Here is a 19,397-nt window from a genome sequence, read left to right on the forward strand (position 1 = left end):
TCAGGTGGTCATATCTATCTTTCAAATTACTCCACAGTATGACTGGATCTTTAACAGTAAGATATTCCATTTTCAGGCCCTCATCAAGGTGATGTCGTAGGAATATCATTGCTTTGGCACGGTCTTGGTTTGATGCCTGATTTTTATCTTTGATGGTGTCTGCCAGACCCATCGCATCAAGATGAATTTCGGCATCAAGCACCCAAGACATGTAGCTTTTGCCCGATATATCCAGGGCTATAAACTCAAGTTTAGAAAGATTTGACATTATTTAGAAAAAGAAAGTTCGTACCTCTTATACTTTCAAAGTATTTGCTCGAGATGGCAGAGTCTCGTGCTGATAACGTGTTATAAAATAAAGACTGTAAAGTAAAGACAAGTATAGAGAGAAACTGATATATTATTCAAACTTCAAACTTATGTACATAATGAACTGAATTCTCCTCTATTTATAGAAGAAAGCAAGCTGCTGTGTAAGCTGCTACTGCAAGCTGTTGTGCAAGCTGCTACTGCAAGCTGCTGCTCTAAACTGTTGTGCTAGATATAAATAATCTTCTATCATGAGTAATATTTATCCATAACGGAGGAGGCTTATTTCTAATAGAGTACTAAATAGATAAATATATTTATGGCGGAGTCTCATATGGATAAACTTCTTTCTTCAGGAAGCTTATTTACAACGAAATACTAAATAAACATACATAATATAATATATTCCTAACAAAATGTACTTTCCCCCAAATTGCTCCTAGTTTATGAATTTGTGTGAGCCGAAATTGGCTAGTCCAAGAAAAGTAGAAAATTGTAAACTGAGAGAGAGAAGTAGGAATAGAGCGGGATGTAAATAGTATTCCTTCACCAAACGAGCTTCTCAAGTTTGAGAAAAGCAATGAGAGGAAGAAAATGGTTAGGCCTCATTCCGACCCGAGTTCACTTCCATCGGTTCAGCTCATCGACTTCCTTTAACCATCCTCCTCCTGCTTACCCTCTTCGCAGAGTTGTTGTTACTGGTAATCATACAAAAAAACGCTATTCCTCAACTCTTTCTTTTACTCGGTTACGTGTATAAGATTGCAGGTTTCTCCTTTTTTGCTTCGTTTCGACTTCAAAAATGGTTTAATTTCAATAAATTCAAATGAACAAAATGGGTTTTAATTGAATATTTTGTTGTCTTGTACAAAATCGTTCGTTTTTTAACACCCTCACGCTAAGCTGACTTGCAAGTAGCTGCCTTTAGTAAGTCTGGTTAAGTAATCTAGAAAACAAAGTGAATAATCTATTATAACCAGTTAAAATTACATTGATTATATAAAAACTTCGTACAAGAACCATGATTTTACAGCTTGTTTAGATGGTTATTACATGTCATTTCATAATGTATCGTATTGTATTTTACTATAATGTATTGTATTGTTTTTATAAATACAATGTTGGAATAGATTGTATCGTTTGTCGTCATTCTGTGATATCACGTACATCAATATAAAAAATGAACTTGCAATATTACAAAAAAAAGGATACGAGGTAAAATTATTATATAAAAAGATAGGGTAAAGGATAAAATAGGATTATTACTAATAAGGAAGTGCAAGATGAGAGAAAAAAGTAAGGTAACAACGCTACCACATCAAATTGGTCATTACATAATGGCACTTTCCCTTGTCACGTCACGGCGGATTTAATGATACGATACAATAAAATATAAGTAACAATCACAACAAGATTAGAACGGCCGAGTGGCAGAATAAGCATGCTGTGTCTGGATAGCATAACCTTGTATATCCTCAAAGTGATATCATCTCTAGCCGTATGGTTCAGATTTCCATATTATATTTTTAGTCTGATTGTGCGGAATTTGTGAATTTCTATGATGATTCTGCAAAGACTTATGGTGCAACAGGTGTTTATAAAGCCTGAATGTTTGGTTGGTGGTTTTGTTTTCAGGTCTAGGGATGGTGACTCCTCTTGGATGTGGTGTGAAAACCACATGGAAGAGGTTAACAGAAGGGGAATGTGGTGTAAGAGCAATATCCCCTGATGATTTGAAGATGAACGGTTTTGACCCTGAAGTTAAGTCGTATACATTTGATCAATTGACATCCAAAGTTGCTGCAATTGTGCCCTGCGGTTCTAGCTCAGGTGAATTCGATGAGCAGCTGTGGCTAAATTCTAAGGTACCTCCCAACCTTCAGTCACTATGTTAATCATAGTTGAATGTATAGAAATGTTATATAACAAAATCTTCTACTGAAAATGTAAAATGCCACTTGTTATAAACTCATTATTCCTCCAAATCTTTAGCCCGTCTGCTTCCTCTATCTTGCCCCGTACCTTGTGCCTCACCCCTGCCCTACCACCCTTACTCCTAGCGACCTCTGCTATCATAGCTTTGTTAAATTCCCAACCTACTGCCTATATCCAACAGAATATCTCATTCATACTAAAAAGAATTCGGGATTGTTTTACAACTTACATGTGATACATGACTTGTTTTAGATCAGCCTTTTCAGATAAGAAGAAAAACAAAAGCCTTCTTTTTAGAAATGCAAATTATAAAATGTATCTTATTTCGAGCATATTTGGCTTGGAAGACGAGCACATGAAACAAAATTAAAATTTTCGCAGCATATTACAAGTAGATTCTAAAATTACTTTTGTCTCACGATATAAAAGATTTATAGAATGATACATTCAATTAAATGTTGTTGTCCACTTGCCCTCAATCTATATCACAGATAGAGCATTTTAGTATCACTAGTAGGTATTGATGCACTGTGTGGCACGTTATATATTTTGGTGATGCATGCTTTACATAAAGCATCAAGAGTAGTCATTATTCTTTTTTGGTAATTGGTATATTAGGAAATAGCAGTGGTTGTAGATGGAAAAAAAATAATCATTTGAGATTAAATTTTTCTATTGTGGGCAACATACAAATGAAGTAAGGATGCTAAGATTTATGATATATTACACTATGTTGGCACTATTAGCAATCAGATTTTTCTCCTAAAACTGCTTTTGCATAACACCTCACTGTGGTCCCATAATTGCCTTGTGATATCTATTTCTGCCAGGAGCATAGATCAATTGCAAGATTTATAGGATATGCACTGTCTGCTGCAGATGAAGCTCTTAAAGATGCTAATTGGATGCCTACTGAGCAGGATGAGAAGGAACAGACGGTATAACCTACTATTTTCTTGATGTCAGAATGTCAATTCTTGTTGCATTTCATTGGTATCTAAGAGGAACTACCTCAGGGAGTCTCCTTAGGTGCTGGAACTGGAAGTATCAGTGACATATTGGAAGCATCAAGAATGATCTGTGAAAAGGTTGGTTAATCACTTTATCTTGCTGAGTGATGGTGAAATATGAGGCAATCCCCGTCAAACAAGGAAAATGCATGTATTCCTTTGTTGTCATTTCCTAGTGGTAGCTGCTACTAAATTGCTGGAAATGAACCATCAATATACAGAGGTAGTGCAATTACTACTGACAATCTACTTTCTGATACCAGAATGTACGCCGTCTTAGTCCATTTTTCATCCCACGGATATTGATCAACATGGCTTCTGGTCATGTAAGCATGAAGTATGGTTTTCAGGTATGTATGTAGTAGTAATTCGTCTTGTGGAAATGTATGGAAGTTTTATAATTCCAAAGTATTTGTGAAGCTTGATGATCAGGAATTCAGATCTAGTTTATTGTTTTCCATCTTATTGCTTTATGCTTGGACCAACTGTTATGTGATTATTTTAATCTCAACTGATAACTGAGATAACAGAAAAATGTGGTCTACAAAGAGAAAAAGAAGCAGATACTCCATCAGACTGGATACAAAATTAATTGAACTTCTGTGTTATATTCTTTGTCGAAAAGTAAGGTTGATTGAAATGTCATATTAAAGGTTAAATTTGATTTGTTTAATGAATTTGATATCTTGAAACTTCCGAAAGCTATGTAGGATAATATCATGAGAATGCTGTTGCATATCTGTTGACAAGGGACACTTCTCTCTTTTTTGCATCCAATTTCCTAATTCATGGTGTTCAAGTGCGATCTTGTGGCACAAGCTGTCACTGCAGCATGACATGCATGCTTCAGTTTTAGTAGCTACTTTAATGGTCTGCATTTTTTGGGGTAACTTTTTGTTGCTTATGCATACGCTTAAAGGGTTATGCAACTGACTGAACCTCCTCTTTTTTCTTGCCTTTTTCTTGGTGCTAGATCCAAGTGTACACACAATGTGCTAAAGAATAATGCCTATTTTATTCTTGAATTTGAATAGGGACCAAACCATGCTGCAGTGACAGCTTGTGCCACTGGAGCTCATTCAGTTGGTGATGCTGCCAGGATGATTCAATTTGGAGATGCAGATGTGATGGTTGCAGGGGGGACAGAAGCCAGCATTGATGCTTTATCTATCGCTGGATTTTGTAGGTACACCTCAAATGTTGGTCTATGGTATTATTATGCTATGTATTTACAAACCTCTTCGTCTCTATTAAGGCCCACTTTGATTATGGATGTTGTGGCTCTCTATTTAAAAACCCTAGCACATCATCTCCGTGTTTTATTTATCTTTTTGCTGTATACATTTCCATTTTTAATTTAGGTTAAGAGCATTGACTACCAAGTATAATTCAACACCACAGGAAGCCTCCAGGCCATTTGATTGTGGTCGTGATGGATTTGTGTAAGTAATATCCATACTTTCAAGAAGGTAATGTGCATCCTTATATCTGAACTGATTCTGACTCACCTTCGTATTTCATCCTCATTTTGAAGTGCAGGATAGGTGAGGGTTCTGGTGTCATGGTGTTAGAGGTGAGTTTGGCTGTTTGGAATTTCAGATAGTAATGAGGGGGTTATCCCCTCACAATACAGTGGTTGGGTTGTTGCCCCACCCTAAAGTTATAACCATGAAAAACCTCCTTGGCTATTAGGTTGATCTTTCAATCATCTCTGATATATAGATTACTGAAGTTAATCCACTCCCTCGTTCTGTTTATTAGTTTTGCTCGTTAGCATCATTTCGACTATTTCTCATCTTACATGTGGGGTGATGTCCCAAGGAACTGGAGCATGCAAAAAAACGAGGAGCTAAAATATACGCAGAGCTGTGTGGCTATGGAACATCAGGTATAGTTTGGTTATATTCACATGTAAATCTGATCTCCTTTCATTCATCCCTGCATTATGGTCTGCTTGTAATTGTATATTACCTATTTATTTTGCTTAGGTGATGCACATCACATTACACAACCAAATATTGGTGGAAGAGGTGCAGTTTTAGCTATGACACGTGCTTTGAAGCAGGTGATATTTATGTTGACCTGTCATTTCTTGGTCCCACTAAATTATAATCCATTGCGTGTAAGGGTAAATGACTTCGAATTGCCCCCGAGTTTGCCACTATTCATGACATACAAATATCTCCTGTAGTTCTTAAAATCAGATTAACATTCATTCTCTGAGTTTCTCAGTTTCTGTAGACAATACTTTAACCTCTTTCTGCATCTTTTTGTTCAAAGGTTATCAGTCAAGCAGTTGAAATGACAGATTCCTTTCTTTCTCATCTTCCTTGGTTCTTCCGTACTATAAGTATTCAGCATTGCCTCTACCAATTTCCTAGTTGTCCACATCAATTTCCTCTATTCTCACTATCCATGACAAAATCAACATAAACAACTTTATGAAAATGCTCCTCTCTTATTGGAAGACTAGGATTACTAAATAGGTTTGAGGTTGCTCCCAGTGTATCTCGATTTGTGTAGTTGCCAAACATAGCCAAAGATGATGCAGCAAATCCAGTTAGTCAATTGCTATTGCGTGGAATAAGCTAATGGTTTGATATGATCCTGCATCAATAGCAGTTGTACATACAAAATATTCAGTAGCCGAAAGAAGAAGTAAAAGTAGCCAATAGACTGAGACATTCTATAAAACTTTCACATGTTTCAAGAATTCAAGTTCATTAAGCAATTGGATATTACTTCATCACAATGTTACTACATTAAATCAACTCTTTATTAGCTGTGGTAATATACATTTGCTGCCACTTGTAACACTTACATGTCAAATTAACAACTTAATATCTGTGTTAGTTGAACTGTTTCACATGAATTCAAACTGAGGGAGTAACTATATCAGCCTTTAGCTTCTCTCTTGCATGAGATAAATTTGGGCCAATTACAATTAATAGAATGAATAGAAAGTGATTGTTACAAGTATATTCCTCGATCTATGTTAAATATACTTTTCTTTCCTGGTTAAAGCTCAAATACACTGGTAATGTAAGTAAATTCGGAGTTGTTGTAAGTTAACAGTCCATTAGGGCATTACAATGAGCATCTTATGAAAAGAGGTCATCAGCTGAATGATCACCTTACACGGGGAGCTTAGCAAAATGGATAAGCCAACAAGTTGTGGAATGAGTTGATATGTGTGATGGACAAGAGAAATCTGTGCTTATGCTGACTCTTTCCTAGTTTTAAACAACCTGCTTCCTTTTGCCTTCACGTTCAACATCCTTATAACTTTAAAAAAAAGAAGTAAAAATTGCTCCTTTTAGCTCTTATTTATCTAGTTGGTTGAGCATTGTGCTTTTTGTTTTAAGATATCACTCGTTTGACAGGTAATGGTGTTACAGAACTTAATATCTTTTGTGACTTGAACATACTTGACCTATCAATCCTGAGACCTATATGGAGGATCTAATTGAAATACAGAAACTCATAGCGTTGTATACAGTCTCAGAAAGTAGAGCAGACTTGTCTGTTATTCATGCAACTTAGAGGAAAGACCACCGTGCCTCTAATTTATTAGAAAGTTAATGTTCTAATTTATCACTTTCTATATGTAGATGTTTTTTACCTAACACTTCTTTCTTTTCTTCATGTCCTCGGCAGTCTGGTCTTCATCCTAGTCAAGTGGATTACATAAATGCTCATGCTACATCTACACCCCTTGGTAATCATTTTGCAAATGTGAAGAACCTCTGTAATGATTTCAAAATTTTTGCCCTCAATGGAAAACAGAAATTTGACATTTTTGTATATGTTGCTGAAATATCTTGCTCAGGTGATGCAGCAGAAGCAAATGCAATAAAACATGTCTTCTCTGATCATGTTACATCAGGGGCTCTGTCCTTGTCCTCTACGAAGGTAATCATAGTTGGGGTGTTCAACCAAGTCCGAACTGTGATTAGAATAGAGTATAATAAGACATCCCAGTTCTCCTATGAGCCAAAGCTGAAGGAGACTTCGTCTCTTGGAAACCTATAGTCATGTCTTTTCTGCATCAGAAAAGACCTGTTCTTGCGCTTTCAGCGTATTATCATCTTGTTGAATTTTTCTGCATTTACTTTGTGGTTATTAGTGGATACTAGCATTATCCTTTCTGTCATAAATAGCATGTATTTTTCCCCCTTCTCTATGAACTCTGCTGAACTCTTACCCAAAATATCAGGGTGCCATTGGTCATCTCCTTGGAGCCGCTGGAGCTGTTGAAGCAATTTTTACTGTCTTGGCAATACACCACGTAAGATGATGCTTTCATTTATAGTACACAAGATCTAATCACACAAGCCTTAACATTTAATGATTGGAATTCCTTATTTAGATGCTTCATACTCGATCAAATGTCCGCTTACATGCCTGAATTTTGTTTTATTTTGGAAGTTTATCCCATGAAGATCTTTTTGTATATGGCCTTATAAGTAGTCTGTACAATATCTATATTTCCGCTGGATAATGTCTAATATACTTGAGTACATTTGATTTGTAATTTCCTGAAACACTTCTGTTCGGTCCATTGCATGTTATAATGCTGAATGTTTATTAGAAGACCGTTTAACATGAACTTCCTTTCACCCCTTGGCTTGGGAACTTTTTGGAATTCAAGGCTATAATGTTGTTCTTGCTAATACACAGAAGATAAAATTGTGGAATTATGATCTTCTTCGGCCATTTGACTATAAGCACTTCAATGTGGAGTTAGAATTCAAATAGATCATTGACTTATGTCAAATGTACTCTTCTTTTTCTTGGGTAAAGGTCAAATGTACTGGTTGTTTAGGAGTTGTTGCACTTGCACGTAAAAAGTTCATTTGGGCATTACAGTGAGCATCTTTGAGAAGAGGTCTTCAGCTGAATGATCACCTTACCCTGGGAGCTTAGCAAAGTGGATAAGTTAACAAATTGTAGAATGAGTTGATACTATTGTGATGGGCAGGCGATATCTTTACTTATGCTGACTCTTTCTTGGTTTTACCAACCTATTTCCTTTCATGCCTTCATGTTCAGCATCCATGTAATATTTAACAAGAAAAGTGATACCAACAGACAATAAACTAAAGGTCTTTTCAAAAAGAAAAAGTGATTAAACAAATGTATTTCATGATTATTTAATGTGAGAATTACTTTTATTGAGGCTTCAAATGTTCCAGTGACAAGTTTGTACAGAACACGGAAACGGTCAGGAAGTGATCTTTAGTTATTATACTGTAAATCTATTGAACTTTGGATTTTTACCTGCAAGGTATAATCTAGATGACAAAAAGTGCTAGTTAAATTGGATTTTTTGGATTTTTGGATTTGTTAGGAGGGCTGAGGGGATGATTACTGTTTCAGGGATGCTCTTTGTACTTTTTTGTACCACCTTGGTACCTGATGAATAAAATTTACCTTATCAAAAAAACAAAATTGGGATAAAGGTCAAGGCAGTAGATACATGCATTAACTATTGCCAGCGTTATGCTTCTTTCTAGACTTGATGAGGTAACTGTAATATTTTCTATTTCACGACTGAGCTGCTAATCGCTTTGATGTTATTTGCAGGGCATCGCGCCTTTGACGCTAAACCTTTCTGAACCAGATCCAGTATTCAATGGAGGTTTCTTGCCTTTGACTACTTCAAAGAAGATGACCATTAAAGCTGCTTTATCAAACTCATTTGGGTTTGGAGGAACGAATTCTTGCTTGCTTTTTACTTCAACCAACTGAATACTGATTTGGTTAACCAAATGCGCCGCTGGAACAAGAGTGCTGTTAGGAATTAAAACTTATGGCTAACCAGGTTAGGTAAAGTGGAAGAGGGAGTTTTGAGGGCTATAGCTCCCTTAAAATGAACGTTTTGGCCAATTCTTGTCTTGCCTTGAAGCTCCAGTTTCAGTCTGGTTTGTTTAATTTTTTAACTTTGTTATCATTATTGTAGATCTATTGGTTTTTGACTTTTTCTTAGACGTCTTGAGAATCAAGTAGAAAATATAGAAAATTTCTAGTGTTAGAGCCTAGATTTTTTCAAATGTTGGATTGAGATGGGTTTAAAGGAAGTAACACGGATAAACTTTTTATAATCGATCCCGAGTGGGATTGATGCGTTGTTATTGTTGTCCTGTAACTACATTGGTAGACACATTACCAATTGAAAAAGTAGGTTCTGGCTTTTAGCTTTATTTTAGCCAACGTTGTGGCTAGCAGTCTAGCATTATGGTGTGAAAAATGAAAAGAGCTCTCTATTTATCAAACTTCCCTTGCTATATTAAACGCGTGATATCTATGTGTTGAGATTAAGGGCCGGGACCGGTAGGACTGCTAGAGGTGGGCTTGGGCCGATCTCGTGGGTTGGTTCTCGAGTAGGAACAGTTAGGATCGGGACCGTTTGGCCCGAAAAGGGACCGGACCGGTCCCTTGGCAGGTCAAACGGGCCCAATGTAAAAAAAATTTTAAAAAAATAGCCGTTTGGCTATTTAAAAATAGAGTTGTTGGGCTTTAAAAAATAGTCGTTGGCTATTTAAAAAATAGCCATTTAACCCCCTAACTTTGTTTTAACCTCAAACTTTTTATAATTAAATTTTTTCCCTATTTTCAACTATAAATATCCTCTTATTCTTTCATTTTTCTTACAAAATCATCACAATCTCTTTATAATTTTCTTCTATACTTGCTACTATTGTTTACTTTATTCCAAAAAATAGTATAAAAATATTGAGGTTGTTACAATTTGTGAAAGAATTGTGAAGTTGGTGAATTGAAGTCTTTAAGTCTTTAACGATAATCAATTTTCAACAAGTTGTTCGTCAATTCGGTAAACTAGTTCCAACTCTTAAGTCTTAATATTATAGTTTTGTTTGTTTTATTTATTTGCTATTAGTTAATTAATTAAGAGGTCTTGCGTAAAAAATATTTTTGGTAAAAATAAGAATAAGGAAAAATCCAAGACTGGCGAATCTAGTGGTACTGCTGTTCCTCCTCCTCTGCCCCCGGGTCCCCCAACCTGTAACACCCCGGAAAATTTTGAAGTAATTAAGCGCTATTAAGAAAGTTGATGTGCACTAATTTTGTATTATTTTGTGTGTAGACAAGGACTATTATATGAATCATATCAATTGATCATGATAATATATGTATGAGGTGCATTAAGAATGGTTTATGGTCTAAGAAGAGCCCTAAGTCCAAGTCAAGTTGGAAAATTCATGATAGACTAAAGTTTCAAATGGGTACGTACAAGACCCAACTTTGAACGAGAATATCTACATATACATACATATATATCTACATATACATATATATATATATATATATATATATATATATATATATATATATATATATATATATATATATATATATGGAGTTATTTGATGATCTACCTATCATATGAAAGATCTTCGAGTCTAGGTTCTAACGCTTCAAACCGTTCGTCATATATGTATATATATATATATATATATATATATATATATATATATATATATATATATATATATATATATATATATATATATATATATATATATATATATATGGAGTTATTTGATGATCTACCTATCATATGAAAGATCTTCGAGTCTAGGTTCTAACGCTTCAAACCGTTCGTCATTTGGACATTCCTACAAGAAGTTATGACTAAATTACCAAAGGCTGGAAAAATGCGATTCTGCGACCAATTCTGCGATCGCAGAATCATTATGCGATCGCAGAAGTAGTTATGCGACCGCAAAATGGTCGCAGACCTGTCCAGTGAAGCCCATTTTCGGGCATCGATTTTGTGGTGCATTTTGCGACCCGCATACCCATTCTGCGGTCCATTATGCGATCGCAGACCTGATTTCGGAGGGTTAATTTTTTTATTTTCATAACCCGACCCTATTTTGATAAATAGGCTTTGGGACTTACTTTGGGGAAATTATCTTATGATTTTAGAGAGAAGTGAGAGTGTTCTAGAGAGAGGAAGTAGATGAAGTGTCTTGTTCATCAAATTCTTGTCCAAGCCTTGAAATCCAACTAGAAATCCCTTAAGTTCTTCATCAAAGAGGTAAGGTTCCATACCCTAGTTTTCAATTTCGGGATTTTGATTAAAAGTAGGTCATAAGAAGTATGATTCTTGGGTGTGAGAGTATTATGTATACATGTATGGATTTATTATGGAAATATGAGTATGAATCAAGTATTAGAACTCATGGTATAGTGATTGGAAGCCATAAATTCTCAATTTAAATGAATACCCATTGTAGAAATTGAAAAGTGATTATTTGATGGAATTTTGTTGGTTGGGTGAGAATGGTTGGTCGCACATGTGATGTTAGGATTATAAGTTGTTAAAGAATGATAGTGGGATGAGTTGTTGGTAAATGATGGTAGTTGGAAGAACTATTTCTATGGTTAAGAAATGTATAAATGTATGCCCACTAGGTATTTGGTAAATTGTCTAAATGGCCTAAACTATGAAATTGGTTACTAATGTTGGTTCCATTGGATGTTGATATTGTAGATTGAAGTTGCTTAGTATAGTAGATCGTTGTAGTATCATTAAGGGGTGAATTTAAGTTTCGGATCATTGGCATTGAATTGAGGAGACAAGAAGGCATTCAGAGGTGGATACACGCAGTTTCGGATCGTTGTAGTACTCATTATGTGATGTTTCGGATCGTTGTAGTACTCATTCTGTGATGTTTCTCATATCTGATTTAATTGTCTTTCCTTCCTCTACATGCTATAATATTATTGAGCAGGGTATTTGAGGAATTGAGCACATGCACCCATGGTTATTCTTTTCACGAAATTTGAGGAGTTGGTTAGAAATGTTGGGGTTGAATGTTAATAAAGTGGTTAGGTTTAATGAGATGAGGTCATTGGACCTAGAATGAGTGTTTCGGGTTTTGTGACTTTTGTCGGATTTCGAGACGTGGGCCCGGGGGCTGGGTTTGGGCCGATTTCAAATTTTTGGCTATAATTTGGTATTTTTCTTGTGAAATTGATCCCTTTAGCCTATTTTGATCGTATTGTATTGCTTGTGGCTAGATTCGGGACACTAGGAGGCCGATTTGAGAGGCAAGGGCATTTCGGAGTAGAGATTTTCTCGGATTGAGGTAAGTAACTATTGTAAATCTGGTCATGAGGGTATGAAACCCTGGAATTTTGTATAATTTTACTATTTGGAGGTGGCACACATGCTAGGTGACGGGTGTGTGAGCGTCACCGTTGGGGATAGTGACTTGGTCCGTCCCGTATCAACTGTAAAGTTGAATATTTTGTTGAAACTATATGATTCTTATGTGTTTTAGAAAGAATTTCTGTAAATCAGGCTGGATGCCATGTTTAGGCCTTATGTTAGTGTTGTTTGGACCCTTAGAGGTCTTTTCTTGCTATCCTCTCATTGTTTTTGATTGAAAATCTATACTCAGTCATGTTTATACATATTTATAGCATAACTCAGTCTCTATTACTCTATTTTGATGCATCATATAAATGTTGTTTGGGTTGAATACTTTATTTTCTGAGAGCCCGAGAGGCTGGAGAGGTTTATGACTGAGTGAGGCCGAGGGCCTGATTTGTGAGGATATTTATAGGATCGGGTTGCACGCCGCAACATGTTTGATATAGGCCGAGGGGCTCATTGATTTATGCCATGATTGGCTTGATATAGCGCTTGGGTTGAAGGAGCCCCTCCGGAGTCTGTACATACCCCCAGTGAGCGCAGGTACCTACTAAGTATGAGTGCCGAGTGCTGAGTGACTGGGAGGCATGAGTGATGGTGAAGTCTGCTCGAGGAGATGTATACGAGTGATTGTGAGGTTTGCCCGAGGGGCTGTATATGAGTGATGTTGCCCGATGGGCTGATTATAATTTGATTATTTTTGCTCACCTTTGCATTGAGCCTTTGTTTAAAAACTGTTGAAAGATGTCTTTAAATGATTTTACTGGAACTGGATTTAAAAGAGTTGATTTGATTCAAACTCTGATTTTAAAAGCATGTTGTATTTTACTGAATTTTTGGGATATGAACTTTACTTGCATTATTGCTCGTCACTACTTCTCAGGCTTTATTTACTGTTGTTACTTACTGAGTTGGCGTACTCACGTTACTCCCTGCACCATGTGTGCAGATCCAGGCGTATCTGGACACGGTAGCGGCTGTTGACTATTCCGATTGCAGATTTTCTCGGGGATAGCAAGGTAGCTGCATGGCGATCGCATCCCTTCTCTTCTCCCTCTTATCTTCCTTTAGTTGTATTTAGCTATTTTCCAGACTATGTTAGTCTCGTTATTGTCAGACAAATTATAGTAGATGCTCATGACTAGTGACACCCCGATGTCGGGCTTTTCTTTTCTGCACTTTTGTTTTGATTTGAACTCCTTTACGAAGGTTTCTATGTTAAATAACCTTGAAATTATCTTTGAAATGAAAATATCGGTTTGTTTTGGAAATGAGTCGGCTTGCCTAGTTCCACTATAGGCGCCATCACGACAAGGTTAGTTTGGGTCGCAACAAGTTGGTATCAGAATCTAGGTTACATAGGTCTCACGAGTCATGAACGGGTTTAGTAGATTCTTGCGGATCGGTACAGAGTTGTCTGTACTTATCTTCGAGAGGCTGCAGAACCTTTAGGAAATTTCACATTCTTGGATTCTTGTCGTGCGAATCTATCTATTCTGGTAACTAAACACCTGTTGTTTCATTCTCTCACAGATGGTGAGGACTCATGCTACCGGTCAGGAGGGCCAGCCACCAGTACCACCACCTAGGGCCACGAGAGGCCGAGGTCGCGGTAGGGGCAGAAGTGCAGCCCGCACAGCAGCTGGGGCAGTACCTGCAGACCAACCAATTGCCCCAGATTAGGACCAGATTCCAGTTGTTGATGCACCAGCTCAGGCACCGCCTGTGCCTATTGTGATTCCAGGCCTTCAGGAGGCCGTAGCTCAGATTATGACAGTGTGTACCGGCCTTGCTCAGGCGGTCTCTATCTCAACAGCCGCAGCCACTTCTCAGGCCGGGGGAGGCACCCAGACTCCCGCCGCTCGCACACCCGAGCAGGTTGTTCAGGGACTCCAGACACCGGGGGCACCACCAGCCCAACCGGTTATAGCTGCTCAGGACTATGTGGTTCCTGCTATGCCTGAGGATGATCAGCGTAGGTTGGAGAGGTTTGGGAGACTCCAGCCCCCACCCTTCAGTGGCACAGAGAGAGAGGATGCACAGGACTTCTTGGACAGGTGTCAGAGGATACTCCATACAACTGGTATTCTGGAGACTTATGGGGTCTCATTCACTACATTGCAATTTTTCGGGGCTGTACTCAGATGGTGGAAGACTTACGAGAGGTGTAGGCCTGTTGGCGCAGCACCCCTTACTTGGCAGCAGTTCTCCGTGGTCTTTTTGGAGAAGTTCGTGCCTCAGTCCCGCAGAGAGGAGCTGCGCAGGTAGTTTGAGCAGCTTCGCCAGGATGATATGTCTGTGACGCAGTATGGGATGCGATTCTCAGAGTTGGCCCGTCATGCTATCTGGTTGGTTCCCATAGACAGGGAGAGGATCAAGAGGTTTATAGATGGCCTTACTTATCAGTTGTGATTGCTTATGACCAGAGAGAGAGAGAGAGAGTGTCTGGTGCTACTTTTGATGAGGTTGTCGACATTTCTCGGCAGATTGAGATGGTTCGCGGTCAGGAGAGGGTTGAGAGGGAGGCTAAGAGGCCTCGAGGACATGGAGGATTTAGTGGTGCTCCTTATGGGGGTCAGTTCCAGCACGACAGAGGTCATCCATTCAGGCATGCTCAGTCAGCTTGCCCAGTTCACCGTGGTGCATCATCGGGCCATGGTTCTCACAGTTCTCATCAGGGCCACTCATCACTTAGTGCCCTCCCAGCCTAGAGTTCGTCCCGTGCTCCATCAGTTCAGGGCTCCTTCATGTCAGGTTCTTCTACCAGTTATCCCAGTGCTAGGGGCTCCCTTCAGTCCCCGCCACCAGCACAAGGGAGTTATTTTGAGTGTGGGGAGTTTGGGCATATGCGGAGGCAGTGTCCTCGTCGTCATGGAGGTTTATCTCAGCAGAGGAGTCAGCCTTCGACTTCAGCACCAGTTACTTTACCACCCGCCTAGTCAAATCGGGGTGGAGGGCAGTCAGCCAGGGGTCGCCCTAGAGGGGGAGGCAGATCAGGGGGCGGCCAGGCCCGTTTCTATGCCCTCCCTGCCAGACCAGATGCTATTGCTTCAAATGCTGTGATTACAGGTATTGTCTCAGTTTGTTACAGGGATGCCTCTGTATTATTTGACCCTGGTTCCACTTATTCATATGTTTTCTCATATTTCGCTCATTTTCTGGATATGCCCCGTAAGTCTTTAGTTTCATCTGTTCATGTATCTACTCCCGTGGTCAATACTATTATTGTGGACCGCGTATATCGGTCATGTGTGGTGACTATTGGGGGTCTGGAGACCCGAGTAGACCTTTTGCTGCTCAGCATGGTTGACTTTGATATGATATTGGGTATGAATTAGTTATCTCCATGTCATGCTATTCTAGATTATTACGCTAAGACCGTGACGTTGGTGATGTCGAGATTTTCGAGGGTTGAGTGGAGCGGTTCTATAGACTATGTACCTAGTAGGGTGATCTCATATTTGAAGGCTCAGCGAATGGTTGAGAAGGGTTGTCTATCCTATTTGGCTTTTGTGAGGGATGTTAGTGCAGAGACTTCTGCCATTGATTCTATTCTGGTGGTACGTGATTTTTCGGATATGTTTCCTGCAGACCTGTCGGGCATGCTGCCTGACAGGGATATTGACTTTGGTATTGATTTAGTGCCGGGCACTCAGCCCATTTCTATTCCACCGTATCGTATGACACCGGCGGAGTTGAAGGAGTTGAAGGAACAACTTCAGGAACTCCTTGATAATGGGTTTATTCGGCCTAGTATGTCACTTTGGGGTGCACCGATTCTATTTGTAAAGAAGAAGGATGGTTCCATGAGGATATGCATTGATTACAGGCAGTTGAACAAGGTCACAGTCAAGAACAGGTATCCTTTGCCTCGTATTGATGATTTATTTGACCAGCTTCAGGGAGCGAGGGTGTTCTCCAAGATTGATTTGAGGTCCGGGTATCACCAGCTGAAGATTCGGGATTCGGATATTCTTAAGACAACTTTTAGGACCCGATATGGCCATTATGAGTTCTTAGTGATGTATTTTGGGCTGACCAATGCCCCAACAACATTCATGCATTTGATGAATAGTGTATTTCAGTCCTATTTAAACTCATTCGTTATTGTATTCATTGTTGATTTCCTAGTGTACTCTCGTATCCAGGAGGAGCATGCTTAGCATCTGAGGATTGTATTACAGAGATTGAGGGAAGAGAAGCTTTATGAAAAGTTCTCCAAGTATGAGTTTTGGCTTGGTTTCGTAGCATTCTTGGGGCACAAGGTGTCCGGTGAGGGTATTCAGGTGGATCCGAAGAAGATAGAGGTGGTGCAGAGTTGGCCTAGACCATCCTCAGCCATAGAGATTAGGAGCTTCCTTGGTTTGGCGGGCTATTTACCGTCGCTTTGTGGAGGGATTTTCATCTATTGCATCACCCTTGACCAAATTGACCCAAAAGGGTTCTCCATTCAGGTGGTTGGATGAGTGTGAGGAGAGCTTTCAGAAGCTCAAGACTGCTTTGACCACAGCTCCGGTGTTGGTTCTGTCATCAGCTTCAGATTCTTACACCGTGTATTATGATGCCTCGAGGGTAGGTATTGGATATGTTCTGATGCAGGAGGGTAGGTTGATTGCCTATGCCTCACGCCAGTTGAAGACCCATGAGAAGAACTATCCTGTCCACGATCTTGAGTTAGCAACCATTGTTCATGCCTTGAAGATTTGGCGTCATTATTTGTATGGGGTTCATTATGAGATCTATACTGATCACCGACATTTGCAGCATCTGTTTAAGTAGAAGGATCTTAATTTGCATTAGCGGAGATGGTTAGAGCTTCTCAAGGACTATGATATCACTATTTTGTACCATCCGGGGAAGGCCAATGTGGTGGCCGATGCCTTGAGTCGCTGGGTGGAGAGTTTACCGTATCTCCCAGCAGTAGATAGACCCTTGGCATTGAATGTTCAAGCCCTAGCGGGCCAGCTTGTCAGATTGGATATTTCGGAGCCGAGTCGGGTTCGGCTTGTGTGGTCTCCAGGTCTTCTCTTTATGACTGTGTCAGGGAGCGTTAGTATGATAACCCCCACCTGCTCGTTCTTCAGGACAGGGTTCAGTGAGGTGATGCCAGAGATGTGACTATTGGTGATGATGGCGTGTTGAGGATGCAGGGCCGGATATGTGTGCCCAACGTGGATGGGCTTCGGGAGTTGATTCTTGAGGAGGCCCACAGCTCGCGGTACTCCATTCATCCGGGTGCCGCGAAGATGTACCAGGATTTGAGACAGCACTATTGCTGGAGGCGGATGAAGAAGGATATAGTTGGGTTTGTGACTCGGTGTCTCAACTGTCAGCAGGTTAAGTATAAACATCAGAGATAGAGAGGCTTGCTTCATAGGTTAGAGATCCTAAAGTGGAAGTGGGAGCGGATCACCATGGACTTCGTAGTTGGGCTCCTACGGACTTCGAGGAAGTTCGATGCTATTTGGGTTATTGTGGATCGGCTGACCAAGTCCGCGCACTTCATTCCAGTTGGCACTACTTACTCTTCAGAGCGGTTGGCTGAGATTTACATCCGAGAGATTTTTCGCCTGTATGGTGTCCCAGTTTCCATCATTTCAGATAGGGACACTTAGTTTACATTGCAGTTTTGGAAGGCCGTGCAGCGAGAGTTGGGTACTCAGGTTGAGTTGAGCACAGCTTTTCACCCTCAGACGGACAGCCAGTCCGAGTGCACCATTCAAATATTGGAGGACATGTTACGCGCTTGTGTCATTGACTTTGGGGGTTCATGGGAATAGTTTCTGCCGCTCGCGAAGTTTGCATATAACAACAGTTATCAGTCGAGCATTCAGATGGCTCCGTACGAGGATTTATATGGGAGGAGGTGTAGATCTCCAGTAGGATGGTTTGATCTCCAGTAGGATGGTTTGATCCGGGTGAGGCTAGGCTCTTGGGTACAGACTTGGTCCAGGATACATTAGATAAGGTGAAATTGATTCAGGAGTGGCTTCGCATGGCGCAGTCTAGGCAGAAGAGCTACGCGGACAGGAAGGTCCGTGATGTGTCTTTTATGGCTGGGGAGAAGGTTTTGCTAAAGGTATCACCCATGAAGGGTGTTATGAGGTTTGGGAAGAGGGTCAAGTTGAGCCCCCATTTCATTGGGCCTTTTGAGGTGCTTCAGAGGATAGGGGAGGTGGATTATAAGCTTGGCTTGCCACCCAGTTTGTCGAGTGTGCATCCAGTGTTTTATGTTTCCATGCTCCGGAGGTATGTTGGCGATCCGTCCCATGTTTTGGACTTCAGCACGTTTCATTTGGAGGGTGATATGACTTATGATGTGGAGCCGGTGGCTATTTTGGATCGGCAGGTTCGGAAGTTGAGGTCAAAGGACATAGCTTCGGTGAAGGTACAGTGGAGAAGTCAGTCTGTGGAGGAGGCCACCTGGGAGACCGAACGGGAGATGCAGAGCAGATATCCACACCTATTTGAGACTCCAGGTATGTTTCTAGACCCGTTCGAGGACGAACGGTTGTTTAAGAGGGGAGAATGTAACGATCCGGCCGGTTGTTTCGAGAGTCATAGCCCCATTTTTTTCCATTTCTGCTTCCTTTGGTGCTTTCAGCTATATTATGATATATCGGGTTAGTTGGTTCGGGTCCAGAGTGGTTTCGGAGTGAATTGGGACACTTAGTCTCTTTATTAGAAACTTAAGTTGGAAAAGTCAACCAGATGTTGACTTATGTGCAAACGACCTCAGATTTGAATTTTGATGGTTCCGTTAGCTCCGTTAGGTGATTTCGGACTTAAAAGCGTGTCCAGAATGTGATTTGGAGGTCCGTAGTGGAATTAGGCTTGAATTAACGAAAGTTAGAATTTTGGCGATTTTGTCCGGCAGTGGAAATTTTGATATCGGGGTCGGATTGGATTTTCGGAAGTTGGAGTAGGTTCGTGGTGTCATTTCAGACTTGTGTGCA

General features: G+C 39.9%; 1 protein-coding gene across 1 annotated transcript; it reads left to right on the top strand.

Annotated features, from left to right (window-relative positions):
- Positions 1-756: 756 nt before the first annotated feature.
- LOC104103702 (3-oxoacyl-[acyl-carrier-protein] synthase, mitochondrial) lies at positions 757-9,462 on the top strand. Its single transcript, XM_009611627.4, has 14 exons — positions 757-1,010; positions 1,945-2,174; positions 3,075-3,182; positions 3,261-3,332; positions 3,518-3,604; positions 4,289-4,440; positions 4,616-4,696; positions 4,794-4,827; positions 5,076-5,142; positions 5,243-5,319; positions 6,912-6,972; positions 7,084-7,166; positions 7,471-7,542; positions 8,841-9,462. Exons 1-14 carry the CDS (start codon positions 890-892, stop codon positions 9,003-9,005), a joined length of 1,410 nt encoding a protein of 469 aa, XP_009609922.1. The 5' UTR covers positions 757-889; the 3' UTR covers positions 9,006-9,462.
- The last annotated feature ends 9,935 nt before the right edge of the window (positions 9,463-19,397 follow it).

This window comes from Nicotiana tomentosiformis, chromosome 7 (genome assembly GCF_000390325.3).
Source record: "Nicotiana tomentosiformis chromosome 7, ASM39032v3, whole genome shotgun sequence".
Lineage (NCBI taxonomy): Eukaryota > Viridiplantae > Streptophyta > Magnoliopsida > Solanales > Solanaceae > Nicotiana > Nicotiana tomentosiformis.

Bases quoted from the DNA above. Each gene is read 5' to 3' on its own strand.
- LOC104103702 (XM_009611627.4), top strand. From the start codon at position 890: ATGAGAGGAAGAAAATGGTTAGGCCTCATTCCGACCCGAGTTCACTTC. The intron at 4,828-5,075 runs GTGAGTTTGGCT...TGATGTCCCAAG, and splicing joins CTGGTGTCATGGTGTTAGAG to GAACTGGAGCATGCAAAAAA. The intron at 7,543-8,840 runs GTAAGATGATGC...TGTTATTTGCAG, and splicing joins CTGTCTTGGCAATACACCAC to GGCATCGCGCCTTTGACGCT.